The 14,605-nt window shown below is 44.9% G+C and overlaps 1 protein-coding gene across 2 annotated transcripts in view; it reads right to left on the bottom strand.

Moving 5' to 3' along the window:
• Positions 1 to 2,711: 2,711 nt before the first annotated feature.
• Dhx57 (DExH-box helicase 57) overlaps positions 2,712 to 14,605 on the bottom strand; it is a 50,566-nt gene continuing 38,672 nt past the window's right edge. For both annotated transcript variants that reach the window (XM_021634355.2, XM_060363992.1), the window contains exons 18-24: positions 13,928 to 14,023; positions 13,759 to 13,842; positions 11,681 to 11,815; positions 10,689 to 10,763; positions 9,394 to 9,528; positions 5,830 to 6,030; positions 2,712 to 3,370 (exon numbers count right to left, since the gene is read on the bottom strand). In XM_021634355.2, the coding sequence (XP_021490030.1) occupies positions 3,227 to 3,370; positions 5,830 to 6,030; positions 9,394 to 9,528; positions 10,689 to 10,763; positions 11,681 to 11,815; positions 13,759 to 13,842; positions 13,928 to 14,023 (870 nt within the window). In that variant the 3' untranslated portion in view covers positions 2,712 to 3,226. The remainder of the gene's footprint in view (positions 3,371 to 5,829; positions 6,031 to 9,393; positions 9,529 to 10,688; positions 10,764 to 11,680; positions 11,816 to 13,758; positions 13,843 to 13,927; positions 14,024 to 14,605) is intronic.

Below are 14,605 nucleotides of genomic sequence, written 5' to 3'. Positions count from 1 at the left end.
CTTAGATGCATTATTCAAATGAAACTACTCAGATCTAAAAGGAGAGGATAAGGATTCAAACTTGTTACCTGCCAGGGAGCAGGTTATAATAAACAGATAAGGAACTCAAGGAGGAAAGCAAACGTGTTCAGTTTCTTCAGTGTGAGACTTGTTACTTCCATTCTGCTATTTCTCTTCAATAAAAACACCTAATTAAGATATATTATATGTAGCATGTCTGTATGGAGCTCAAGAAGGAAGAACCGTTGCCTTTGGTTGTGACTCTGCCTTTCAGAATGGTAAGCTGTTCTAAACCATCTCAGACCAAATGCAAAACATTTGTGCAAACTAATTATGGAGGAAGTACTCTATTTCTCTTGCTAGCCTGCGGCAAAACATATTTAAAGGAGCCATTTACCAATCTCTCCATAAACTTACATGAAATCCTGGCCATCTAGCTTAGAAATCTAATTTTACCTCAAAATACAACACTACAGTCTGATTTTTAATTGCAAAGAAGTAATCACTTCATAATTCCATTGTACATTTTTATTACTTTTTACTTCATAATTTTATGAGTTTTAAAACCTAGTTCTAAGGCTGGAAAGATGGCTCAGAGGTTAAGAGCACTGGTTGTTTTTCCAGAGGTCCTGAGTTCAATTCCTAGCAACCACATGATGGCTCACAGCCATCTATAATGAGGTCTGGTGCCCTCTTCTGGCATGCAAGCAGAATATTTTATACATAATAGATAAATACATCTTAAAAAAAGAAAAGAACTTAGTTCTAGAGGTAGGTTGTTTATTTGTTTTTTAGTTTTTTGAGACACGGTTTCTCTGTTTGTACCTCTGGGTGTCCTAGAACTAGATCTGTAGACCAGGCTAGCCTGCCTGCCTCTACCTCTGCTGGGATTAAAAGAGTGTGCCCCCACCCTACCCCCCCCCCGCCAAAAAAAAAAAAAAAGGCGGGTCATGGGGTCATGGTGGCTCTTTCTCACTGAGCCATTCGTTTAGCCCAGGGCTCTACTGTGTTAAGCGGAGGTTTCCCAACTATTTTCACATTCAGGCAGTGACAGAATGATGGTATTTATGGGTATGTGTGTCTGGGAGTGATCAGTCCAAGGGCTGGCTTGGAGGACAGATGTTCTCGGTGCTCTGGGTGGAAAGTGGTGCTGTGGCCACCTCCCAGCTGTGCCACAAACCTGGGTTAAAAGCTTCAGTTCTGTCTTGGACAGGTAGTTCTCAGCAGGGCAGCCAGGGCTTTGCTGTAGCACCAACAGTCAAAATTTGTTAAACACAAAACAAAGCAAAAAAAAAAAAAAAAAAAAGGTCCTTTTCTTTGGGCTGGAGAAGTGCCTCAGTGAAGAGTGAGGCACCACACTGCAGGCCCGGTGGTGGTGGTGGTGGTGGTGGTGGTAATGGCTTGGCAGTGCACGCTTTTAATCCCAAAACTCAGAAGGCAGAGATGGGTGGATCGAGTTGGAGGCCAGCTTGGTCTATAGAGTGAGTTCCAGGACAGCCAAGGCTACACAGAGAAGCCTTGTCTCAAAAAACCAAACCAACCAACCAAACCCACCAACCAAACTAACCAACCAAACAACCAACCAAACAACCAAATAAATAAGTACTGCTTTTCAGAGGACCCAGGTTCAGTTCTAGCACCCTTTTTGGATAGCTCCCACCTGCTGGTGACTCCAGTTCTAGGGATCCAATGCTTTGGCCTCTGAAGGCGTCTGCACTCGTGTGTATACTTCCCCTCATACAAGAATTAAAAACAACCAAAATAAATCTTTTGCAAGGCTGGAGAGATGGCTCAGGGGTTAAGAGCACTGGCTGCTCCTCCAAAGGACCCAGGTTCAAATGCCAACCAGCACCCACATGGCAGCTCACAACTGTCTGTAATTCCAGGTCCAGGGGATCGACACCCTCACACAGACATGGAGGCAGTATACCAATGTAAATAAAATCATTTTTAAAATGTTTTTTTTGGAGGGATCATACAGTTTTGTTCTCTGTTTCTTTTAAAGGGTCCAGCTTTATCCACTCTGTAATGAGAGCTTTGTTTCAGTAGCTGATCAGAACCTGAATACTGTGGGTGCTTTGTGTATGTGTGCTTTTTATGGAAAGCCAATTAAGAAACTAAAAAGTACTGCTTAGTCTAAGCCCTTCAAATTTGAAACTGAAACATACCCGGTAATTTTGGGCAGCCTAGAGTTCCTAAGGACTTAGCTAAAATAATGCATTCTTCACTGAGGTGTTCGGCGTGTGGGCGGCTGACGCAGGTTTTGGGAATTGAACTCCGGTCCTCTGGACGAGCAGCAAGTGCTCTTACGTTCTGAGTCACCTTTCACCCAGAGCAAAGATTCTTAAATGCACAAGTTGGTCTCCTTTTAGCAGGGGTGTTACAGAGACCAGATTGAATTTTAGTAGCCTCACAGAACTAACTTTATTAATTTACTAATTTTTCTCTTTTGAAGATGGGAATTTATTTCTTTTTAAAAAATTGATCTTTTACAAATAAAAATAAAAATCCAGCCGGTCGTGGTGGTGCACGCCTGTAATCTCAGCACTCTGGAAGGCAGAGGCAGGCAGATCGCTGTAAGTTTGAGGCCAGCCTGGTCTATAAAGCAAGTTTAGGACAGCCAAGGCTACACAGAGAAACCCTGTCTCAAAACAAAACAAAACAAAAACCTAAAAAAAAAAAAAAAAAAAAAAAAAAATTCTACAGCCAAGTTTAAAATGAAACTTTTATTTTATTTTTTTTACTCACATGATTTCTTTCTTTCTTTCTTTCATTTGAGTATTCTCAGTTAAGCCTTTATTATGATGGGAAAAAGAACCAAATCAAACATTTCTCCTCATGCCCAGTAAAAAAACAGGAGAAAAGAGTTACCAATTATGTATAGACAATGCATAATAAAAAGTAGGAGAAAAAGAACACATAGATTAGGACAGAATCACATTAACAGTCACTTTTGAGTTATGAGGTGAACTTCATTCAGTTTGGTACATCACGAAGAGACAAACTGGGTGTTAGACTGTCCTACCACTGATACTCCAAATTGTGCTGGGAGTGTCCCCGTGTTTTCAGAAACGCCAAGCGTGGAGAACGTCTCTTGGGCGGGGCCTCGGCTGGCTCAGCCTAGGGGTCCGCGGCCTGGCCCTCCAGGGCGGTCCTCAGTCAGGAGGTAGGAGCGCTGCTGGGGCTCGCGGGGACCAGAGGGGCCAGCAGGCAGCCCGGCCAGCCCCTACTGCGTGGTGACCAGCTTCACAATCATGCCGATGATCCGAGACCCTCTAGGACAGGTCCACAGGTCCATGCTCGGGTTTTTAATCTTGTCCTGGAGGAGCTGGTCAAGCTCACAGCGGAGTTCCTTTACCAGTTCGGCCACCTGCGATGGAAGCTGCAGAATTAGCTGTGCTGCGAGCAAAGGGGAGACGGGCTTTCCTAGAGAAATACCTAATTACGTGTGGCATGACTTAAGACTTCTGACATCATCTTAGAACATATTCTCATTCTGTACCGTGCTAACGAGGCCTGTGACAAACACATTTGTTTGTTTTTACTTAGAGATAAGCTCTTGCTGTGTAGTCAGGCTGGCTGGAACTCTTATCCTCTCGCCCCAGCCCTTGAGTGTGGCCAGGTCTCCTCACTTTAGGAAGTGTGGGATTTTCCATGGCAGAGCCTGCTGACTTTGTGTGTCTCTGTGTGTCCGGGGATCTGGATTCAGGTCCTTGTGAGCACAGAGAGAGCGCTGTACTGCTGTGTCACCTCTCCAGCCCTGCTGGGTTCTTGAGACAATCTCATGCTGTAGCCCAGACTGCCTTCGAACTCCCAGAATCTCCCCAACTCATCCTCCTGAAGGCTCTGATCCCAGGATTCCAGGCAAGCTCTACGTTCAGTGGAAACTTTTATTTATTTATTTTCTTCATTATTTATAAGATAATTTTTCTCTATTTTTAATTTATATGTGTTGGTGCTTTGCCTGCATGCATGTCTATGCGCAGGTATTGGATCCCTGGAATTGGAGTTGTCTGTAGACAGGTATGAGCTGCCATGTAGGTGCTGGGAACTGAACTCCAGTCCTCTGGAAGAGAGGAGTGCTCTTAACTACTGAGCTATCACTCCAGCCCCAGTGGGAGCTTTTTAAAAACCATGTTTGAATTTACTGGTTTGACAGTTTTTCTCTGTCTTAGAACTTGCTCTGTAGACCAGGCTGGCCTTGAATTCAGAGATCCCCCTGCCTCTGCCTTCCTAGCGCTGGGATTAAAGGCGTGCGCCACCACACACAGCACATTTTCAATTTTTTATTTGGTGTGTTTGTGTGTGCATTTGGACCACAGCATAAGTGTGAGGGCAGGACAACCTGAGGAAGTCAGTTTTCTCTTCCTACCAAATGGGTTCTGAGACTGAACTCCATTTTTTAGGTTGGCAGCGAGCACCCTTACCTGCTCAGCCATCTCACCTGTTTTTTGTTTTTGTTTTGTTTTGCTTTTGAGACAAGTTCTTATATAGCTCAGGCTGGCCTCATTAATTGCTTTGTAGCTGAGGTTAGGCAAGAACTCCTGATACCTCTTATTCTGGGATTATAGGTGTTACCCTGAAGCAAAGGTTTTTGTTGTTGATTTTTTTTTTTCAAGACAGGGTTTCTCTGTGTAGCTGTGGCTGTCCTGGACTCAATTTACAGACTAGGCTGGCCTTGAACTCACGGTGATCTGCCTGCCTCTGCCTCCCTGAGTGCTGGGACTAAGGCATGCGCCACCACGCCCAGCTCTTTTGTGTTTTTTAAGGTAGGCTCTCACTATGCACTCAAAATGAACCGCGCACTTTGGCCTGCAAGTGCTGGCATTATAAGCAGATGCCACCAGCACACCTTTGGAGGGAAGCTCTGATGAAGCTTCTGGGCATGGAGAGGCTTTCGGGATGGCATGCTGTACAGTTGTGAAGCCAGGATCTGTTGCAGTCATCTTGCTCACATAGGGAGATGGACCCTTACTAGCACTGAGCTGCTGCACCAAACCAGCCTTGGTTTGTCTGGCTCCTTGGGTATCCAGTCATATGTGGCTATTTATTGACACATGAACTGAGCCTGGTTCAAACTGAGATGTGCTGGGAGTATAGATGCACACCTGTCTTTAAAAACTTAATATGAAAAGAGAATATAAACTAACTTTTTATTTTGATTACATGTTGAAACTAATACATGCTGGGTATATTAGGTTAAATAAGATATAGATCCGGTCTTACTCTGTTGTCCATTGCTAGTCTTGAGTGCCTGGCTTGAGTGACCCGCTTGCCTTAGTTTCCAGGTGGCTGGGATGGGATATGTAGTTCCTTTCATTTTGATTGAGTTAATTTGTTATTTATTATTTTATTTTTGTGGTTTTGAAGATTAAACCCAGGGTCAACCAGTGAGCTATAGCCTGACCACTTCTTTTCTTTCATGGTAATGGTAAGATCAGGGTGATTTTTATCAATTTATTTTTGCTTTTTTAATTGTCCACTGCTGTGTATCATTAAGGAGGTTCCAACATCCCTTCTTTATAGAGTCTGCTGTTTTTGTTTTTGAAGCCAGGCTTTGCTAGGTAGCTCTGGTTGTCCTCAAGCTCCCAGTAATCATCTTGCCTCAGCCTCCCAAATACTTGAGCCTGTGGACTTAAATCTTTGTATCAGCTCTAACCCATCCCGCCCCAGCTGCTTCCTGGCACTATGACTAGGGTCCTTCTCCACCTCATGGTTTCACTCTTCCTGCTCATTAGTTGAGCTGTTTTGGTCTTGAAAGAATGCTATTCATTCCACCTTACCAGAGCTTTGTGATCTGAGCCTTTGAACACATCAGCTGTCTGTTACCTGATGGGAAGCGGCTACAAACCGGATCCAACCATCATCCAAGGAGACAACGAACGCGCCCCTCTGAAGCTGCACATTCACTTGGCCTCCTCCAAACAGGACCAGGGGGTACACAGACACCATGCTGCAGTCTCGGATAAACACCCGACTAGTTTTGATTTTCTCATGGTACAACAGGTAGGGACTGTCAAAGTGTCTGACCTGTAACACAGAGCCTCAGATGACAATGCCGACAATGACAACATAAGGAATTTTTACCAGTCTTGTGGATTTCAAAGCTACCTGTCCATTAAGGGCCTTTACTCTAAGCTCCATGTTTTTATGTGTGACTTCCTAATACCCATTTAGACACTTAACCTAACACTTTGCAAACACCTTGTTGTTAGGGCTCAGTGACAGAACATTTGCCTAGCATGCACAAGGGTGAGTTCAATCCCTGGTACCCCAGCAAACAAATCAACAACAACAAAAACTCTTTCAGTGGTGTCCAAAAGTTTTCAAAATGCTTTTTTTAAACTTTATTTCTCTGTGTGGACACACACACGTATGCATGTACCATGTTACACGCATGTAGGTCAGAGGACAACCTGGAGGATCTAGTTCTCCTCTAGTGGAGGTCCCAGGGGTACAACTCAGGCTGTCGGGTTTGATGTCAAACACCTTTATCTGCTGAGCCATCTACACTGAAGTAAAACTGTATATGCTTATGGACCTTTTGTGATGTTATGATACATATACACAAGATACAATTTCTTTTCAAAGAGTTTTAGATTTATTCATTTTATGTGTGTTTTGCCTGTATGTATATGTGTCTATGGAGGTCAGAAGAGGGCATGGGATCCCTTGGAATTGGAGCTATGGACAGTGTGAACTATCATGTGGATGTTGGGAATTGAACCTGGGTCCTCTTCAAGCTAATACCTAAAAGAATTCTTGATTCTCTCTACAGCTCCTTATTTCAGAAAATGGCAGCCCCTCTTGCTCAGCTATTCAAGCCCTCGTGGGTAAGACCTTGATTGCTCTTTTCTCTCCCATTCCATTTGGATCATCATCAAGTCCTGACAGCTTTACGTTTAAAATGCACAGGAGCTAACATATCATTCTCATGACCCTTCTTAGCTACCACCTCACTACAAACCGTCAGCCATTCAACAGAACCATCACAGGGCTTCCTCTGTGCTCACGCCGCTGCCACATCCACATCTTTACAGCCTCTTTTCACAGCAGCCACAGTGATCTTTCAATTATGGCCAAAAACCCCACTCCAATGGTTCCCCAAAGGTTAAAAATCTAAATTCCCTATCATGGAGGATAAGGTTTGACATGACCCAACCCTGGCCCATTTGTCTCTGCATAACCCTATTACTCTCACCTTGATCAGACATCCCACTGAACTGTATGATCTTTTGCCTTCCTACACAATCTGGAACATCCCAAATATACTCTTACCTCATTTCTTGGTGCTTATTTCCTGTGCTGGAATGTTCTCTCCTTAGAGGTCTGTATGGCTTGCTTTTCATTTAGAATCTGATTGTTTCTGACCCACAGAATTCTTCCCAAATTGCCCCTCTCTCAGTCTTGCTGCCTGCTTTATCTTTTTCTCTAGGGCATTTGCCATTGACAGGTATTGGCTTATTTTCTGCCCGTGTGCCCAGCTGAAACAAACTGCTTCAGTGGAGGGACCCTGTTCACATACTGTCCTTCATGGCCTACAATGGTCATGGCTTACAACAGTGCCCAACACAGAGCTCGGATTAGCAGGTACTGCACGAATGCATGAATGATTTTGTCTCCCATGTGGCTAACTGAGAAGAGGAGTGGAGCTAACTCAGGCCTGTGCTCTCTAAAATGAAATATAGTCACATGAGTGGTAACCTCCTGGTCCTCAGGCTCCCCAAAGCTTGAGAAGAGCCTTCTCATGGTTTATCACCATTCTCTTCCATACATCATGGGCTGACCAGCAGTGACCTTTTAACCTCATTCCCACTCTATTCTTTTGCTTTGTTTTGAGATAGGGTCTCACTATGCAGCTCTGTCTGTCCGGGAACTTACTCCGTGGACCAGGCCTGCCTCTGCCTCCCTAGTGTACCTTTTCTCCTTCATCTCTCCTAAAAGCTTCATGAAGCATCTACATCTACTTTCATGTATTACGCTAGGCTCTGGAAATGTAAAAAGGTTTCAGATTCCTGTCTTCAGGCATTTTACAGTTCCAGGACAGAGTAATGGGGTAAGCACAGAGGGCACAGGCATACCCAATGGCAGAAGAACAGCGGAAGTAGAGGAAGTTAGAGGAAAGTGTCACGAAGGAAATTCTGTTTGTTTTAGAAGTGCTGAGGACTGAACACAGGGCCTTGCCATACCAGGCTAGCACACCACCACCAGCCAGGAAATGATTCTGAGAGGAAGTGTCAGGGGAAGCACAGGCTTCCTAGAGAATGAGACTAGCATTCTGGGAACAGAAGCAGCATGTCATGGTATGGGGAACACTGTAGCATTGTATGCATTGCTGCAGCATACTGAGTGACAGAGGAAGTGGACTTCGAGGGCCAGGGGCTAGATGTGGAGGGACAAGTGAGAATCTATGGTACACTCCATATATGAAGATTTAAGAGAAGAATTAAGATATTCACAATAGTAATTCAGAGGCTGGAGAGAATTCTAGAACATTATTATTACAGTACTTTGGGCATGAGACAATGTTTGGGGTCTGAACTGAGGAGGCGGAGGTGCGCATGAGAAGAGGCAAAAAGAGCCTGAACTTGGTGACCAATTGAATCAATATGGAGAAAAGGACAAGTCTTCATGACATCAGGCTCTAATTCAGACAATGCCATTTACCAGGACAGGCACACAGCAAGAGAATGCTGCACAGGAAGATGATGAGTTTGATCTGAGGCGGCTGGATGTTAGCTGCTGTTCTCCAGCAGGAGAGCAGCGGGTAGCAGAAATCATGATGGTGTGCCCTCAGAGGGTCAAGGGGTATACAGACACTATAGTGGGAGAAGTAGGAGGAAGGTGGACCACTGCCTCAGAGCAGAGGAAGGGGACCTGGTGATGGAGACAGAGGAGATGAGGGACAGGAGGGGTTACTTCAGCAGCAAACATTGCTTCGAGAGGAGCAGTGTCAAAAGCCAAGAAGCAAGGGTGCTGATGATCAGGTGATGTCCCTTCAGATTTGACAAGTAGGAGTCTCCTGTGACCACAGAGGAGTCAGCCGATGGTCTGAAGAGGCAGCAGTTTCACAGCGCCAGGCTGAAGGAAGCATAGAACTAAAGGGCTGGCAAAAACATGCTTACGATGTAATTAGCTCACGACTCCTTAAACCAAGTCAAAGAAACAGCTTTCACTTGAGAGCAGGAATGAGCACTTTTGCCTACAGTTGAATTTCCTCAAAATGGAAAGCCTTTCTAGCTTGCCAGTCTGTTTATACAGATTCAAACTTCTGTAAATTGGTGGTACTGCCAGGGACACTGCAAGCACAGAGGAAGGCCTGTCTGCTTTGGGGACTGCGTTTCTCATCTGAGACTGTACAAGAGGTGACACACTAATCGCTGCCATGCTGACCTGATAGTTCACCGAGGAAGGGTGAATGTGGACATATCCGTCATTCTTGGTAACGAACTTCAGTTCAGCTGACTTTGGCTGCAGTCTGACAACTCCAGAACTGGTCTTCTGGAACTTCCCTTCTGGGATCTTGACCTATACAACAAGTATTTATAAACAAAACAAAACAAAACAAAACAAAAAACTCCATATATTTTCACTGTAGGACTTGTCCTTTGGCACAAATGAGGATTGTTGGAATAGCTTTTGTTTCTTTTTATGTTTCATTTTCTCAAGTCAGGTTTCACTGTACAGCCCTGATTAGCCTAGAATTTACTCTGTAGCCTGGTTGGCCGCAGACCTGGGGTCCTCCCGTCTCATCTACCTGGCGCGCACACACACACACAGACACACAGACACACAGACACACAGACACACACACACACACACACACACACGCGCACGCGCGCGCGCAGGAATGCACACCATGTGGAGGTCGGAGAACAGCTGCATGACTGGTTCTCTCTTCCCACCATGTGGGTCCTGGGGATCAGGGTAGCAGGCTTCAAGGCCAGCACGTTTACCCGCTGAGCCGTCTCTCTGTCACAGGATTGCTGTACCACTTGCTTTTTCGTTTTGTATATCGAACACGTTTTTATATTTGTTGAAGATTTTCCTAAAGCAGTGTTATCAAGAGTTGTATAATACGTCAGTGTTATCTATACTTTCACAATTAAGGTCCATTTTTCATGTAGGTCTTAAGTAGCTCCTTGGCCTTGAACTGTGTAGCTGACGCTGCCTTTCAGCCTCCGGCTCTCTGGCCTCCACCCCTCATGTGCAGGTGTATATCACCACTTCTGCAGATTTAGATACTCTGCTGGATGAATATCCTTCTGGCTCTAACTTTGTGCCTATCTGCGAATTTTCTGTAATAGTTCTAGAAATGGAGCGTAGTTAGGATGGATATGTAAAGTTTATTCTCACCCAGAATGGTTATTTAAGGACTCACACAGCATCAGTACTAATTATTAAATGTTTGTTGTTGTTGGCAATTTTAAAAGTAAACAAGCCTATTTTCTTGTGTAAATTTGCATTTCTTTGTACTACTAAACTTAGGCACTCCTTTTGTGTGTGCACTGAAGGTTTACATCCTCATTTCATACAAAATATGTGTCCTTATACAGACTGGGAGAATGAATGAATTGGGAAGCCTTGTGAGCTGTGTGTCTTTAAGATGACGAATGAGCATATTTTAAGTTTATCCTGTGGTCACTACTAAAACAAGAGATTGGAGGATTTGGGGCAAGTGTAGGTACCTGCACGACATTTGGATACAGAGCGGCGCACAGCACTGCTGATATCAGCTTGGGGTTCTCAGCATTGGAGTTTGCCTAGGAGAGAAACAGAGCATTAGTCATATGAGATGTTTCAGCAGGTCACGCGTTTGCCATCAAATTTCTTTTTTCTTCTGAGACAGGGTTTCACTATGTGGTCCCAGCTGGCCTGAATCTCACTCTGTAGACCAGGCTGCCCTCAAGCTCCCAGAGATCCATTTGCTTCTGTCTCCCAAGTGCTGGGATTAAAGGCGTGCACCACCATCCCCAGCCACTGTATTTCATTTAGTGTCTATTTAACCAAACGACCAATGATTTCCCATTTATTATAAAACAAATTCTTTCTAAGAAGAAAATAAATCTTCCAGACCATAGTCACACAGGGACTATCTTAAAGAGCTCACGGTGATTCCTTCTAGATGCATGCCAGGCAGTTACGAGGCCAGTGCTCTTGACTGTGAGGTGGCTAAGGGCCCCTCACTAGAGCCGAGGAAAAACTGGTGCCAAGGCGTGACGCTCCCAGCCAGATCACAGTGAACTCTTGGTGTACAGGTTTAAACAAATACAGGTGGGGCTGATAAGCATCATGGAGAGACAAAGAGCCTGGTTTTCGAGACAGTCAGACTCTCCAGCAGATACTAATTGCTACAAAGGAAGTAGAAGTATTCTTTCTGTATTATACCTAAGAAGTTGGTTGGCAAAAGCTGGCTTGCTTTGAGAAAACATTACTAGAGCCTACTGTGAATTATAGAATTATCAACAAGTGTGAGATTTAAAGACAAAGCAATGTTGCCAATGACCAGAAAAAGTCCCGATCTCATAATGTTAGCTGACACATCGGTGGACAGGGAAAAATTAAGAGGGCCGCTGACCCCTGCTCACAGGCTGAAGTGTGGCCACAGGGCCACAGCCCCTATTTCCGACACATGCCACAGGAATTAAAGTGAAACAAGACAGAAGTGCACATTCTTTACCTCTTCTCCTGTGGCCTCCAGGACACCATCTCCTCCTTGGGCTCTTTTTTCAATTTCCCTTGCTCTGAGTCCCTCTTTTACAAACCCTATGTCGGACAACAGTTCAGTGAATTGCCGTTTGAGGCTGGCCATTTCCTGAAAGAAGGGACAAACCTTTAAAACCTTCCTTTAAAAGGAGCTAGCATACCACCAAAGGTGAATGGCTCACAAATGTGTAACATCAGTGATTAACATTTTTAAACAGTGGTCTTATTACAAACTGGCAGAAAGAGACAGTTACATGGAAATGGAAAGCCAAAGCCTTCAAAAACCTTGATGATCATTTTACATTTTAAACATTTTAAGTGGAGTATGGTAGCTCTGATTTTCTTGAAAATTCTGGGGATGGGCAAAAAGAATGTAATTAATTTTGCTTGTGGCACTGTTTGTTTGTTTATTTGAGACAGGGTTTCTCTGTGTAGCCCTGGCTGTCCTGGAACTCACTCTGTAGACCAGGCTGTCCTCTAATTTACAGAGACCTGCCTGCCTCTGCCTCCTGAGTTCAGGAATTAAATTCGATGCCAGCTTGTTGCTTTATTCATTTATTTTAAGATTTAGTTATTATGTATACAGTATTCTTGCTTGCATGAACAGCTATGCTCCAGAAGGGGGAACTGGATCTCATTATAGATGGTTGTCAGCCACCATGTGGTTGCTGGGAATTGAACGCAGGATCTTTGGAAGAGCAGCCAGTGTTCTTAACCTCAGAGGCATCTCTCCAGCCCATTGCTTCCTTCTTTAATCTTTCTGTTTGCATTTCTATCCAAGTCCTGTCAGTTCCTTACCTGGGCCTGGAATGGCTAATGTTTCTGTCTCACCTGCAGAACTTTAACTCTTTTTCTACTTGTGGTCTTACTGGATCACAGCTGAGGCTGGGAATATGGGGACATCATTAAGTATTTAGATTTAGATTTAGACAATAAAAGGTGCAAATGTCTTTGTATTGTGGCTTTTGTTCAAATATGGGCTGCAGAACCAGATTCAGTAGCTCATGTTTGGGAGGCAGAGAGCGGCAAGAGGGCTGTTTGAGGACAGCTTTGGCAACACAGGAAGAGCCCATCACTTTAAAAGTGGTGGGGGCGGGGTGGTGGTGACAGGGGACAGGCCACTGAGGTGGTGGCAGTGGGGGCGCAGGTCTCTAATCCCAGCGCTCAGGAGGCAGAGGCAGGCGGATCTCTGCGCGTTCCGGGACAGCCTGGTCTACAGAGTGAGTAAAAAAGGTGGGGCCAGATGCGGAAGGTAGGTTTGCTCAGCATGCTGGAGACATTCATGTCGCCAGTCTCTCTACTCCGCTACAACTTTTCGGCCAGAAGGGAAAGAAATAGATGTCAAGGGGCAGAGAGTACTAAGAACACCGACTTCACGTTTCATTTCCTCCTTCTCCAGCCTCAGTCGTTAGCAAAAGGAAAGCTTTGTGGAGGTCTGGTCCATCACTGCCTGGGCTTTGCAGACACTGTGGAAGGAGGCCTAAGATAACGCCACAGGGGAAGACAGAAATTCTATCTGTGGTTATGCGAAAGACAACAAACGTTTCTTTCTCTTCTATGTTCACCACTCACAGACAGCATGTTCTGAAGGTGGACGTAGGAACAGATTAACCAAGAAAATCAGACTCAACATTAGTTCTTGGGCTTTGCCCGAGAGTTAGGGGGTTACACAGACCCCACTGAGTGTGGTGAGAGCTATAGGTTGGCACACAATTCAGGGTTGTGGATCCAGGTGCGTGCCTGTTACAATCACTGAGAAAGAGGGCTTGCCACAAGCAGCCCCCTCACCGTGCTGACAGCCTACTCCGTCTCCCACACTGAGGAAGCACACGGGCAGCAATGTGGAAAACCAGGTCAGTGAGAGTTTCATCACCAAAAGCCTCATGTCATGCAGTTCAGGAATCCATTCCGCACAGCCGAGAAAACCAGCCATGCTCAGAAATAACATTCCCATTGTCCAGACCAGACAAGTGAGGTGACGCTGCAACCTCTCTGGGTAACTGCGAGCTACTACAGTGGACATAAATGAATAAATGGCACACAAGAACTCACCTGCAGCGTTCTCCCGGACAGGAAATTCTGTCTGCAGTAATTATAACCCGCTCTTGCACTTTCTTTTGTACACAGCTGCCAACCCTAAATTGTAGAGAAAACCAAGCTGAACTTACTCTGATGTTCGTGCCCACTGTGGCTCCAAATCTAAGCTCTGAGGTCACCTTACCTTATATGCGCACAGAAGGGCCAGATAGTCACTGTTTGCAAATGCAAATTCCAGCTTTTTCTGGTTAGCCTCTTCTTTTTTATCCCAGGGAGACACCTGAATGAGGAATGGATTTGAAGGACACGTTTAGCTGAGGTTTCAAATGGCACTTTCCTACTGCTGAAACCACTGCCTGGAGAAAGCACCTTGCGTGGGACACAGTACTGGGCTCATGTTCCATGTGTGGGCTCACCCGAGGCAAGCACGACAGGGAAGCTAACGAATGGCCTTTTGTTTTTTGAGTTCAAAATGAGCACAAGATAACCTTTTCTGGTCCTTTAGGACCAATGGAAAAGACCATCAGCAAGGACCTACTCATTTTATATTTTTAGCATTGTTGTGTGGCTCTCTCTTTCTTCATTTTTTTTTTTTAAATTTAATTTTATTTTATGTGCATTGGTGCTTTGCCTGCATGTGTTTATGAGGGGTGTCAGATTCCCTGGAACTGGAGTTAGAGACAGCTGTGAGCTGCCATGTGGGTGCTGGAAATTGAACCAGGGTCCATTGGAAGAGCAGCCAGTGCTTTTAACTGCTGAGCCATCTCTCCAGCCCTGTTTTGTTGTTTTTAAAGTCAGTCTCACTGTGAAGCTCTGACTGGCCTGGAATTTGCTATGGACACCAAGCTTTGGCTTTAAGTTT

Source organism: Meriones unguiculatus, chromosome 1 (assembly GCF_030254825.1).
Source record: "Meriones unguiculatus strain TT.TT164.6M chromosome 1, Bangor_MerUng_6.1, whole genome shotgun sequence".
Lineage (NCBI taxonomy): Eukaryota > Metazoa > Chordata > Mammalia > Rodentia > Muridae > Meriones > Meriones unguiculatus.
Note: the sequence above shows the minus strand (reverse complement) of the source record. Positions and strands in the feature narration are given on the sequence as shown.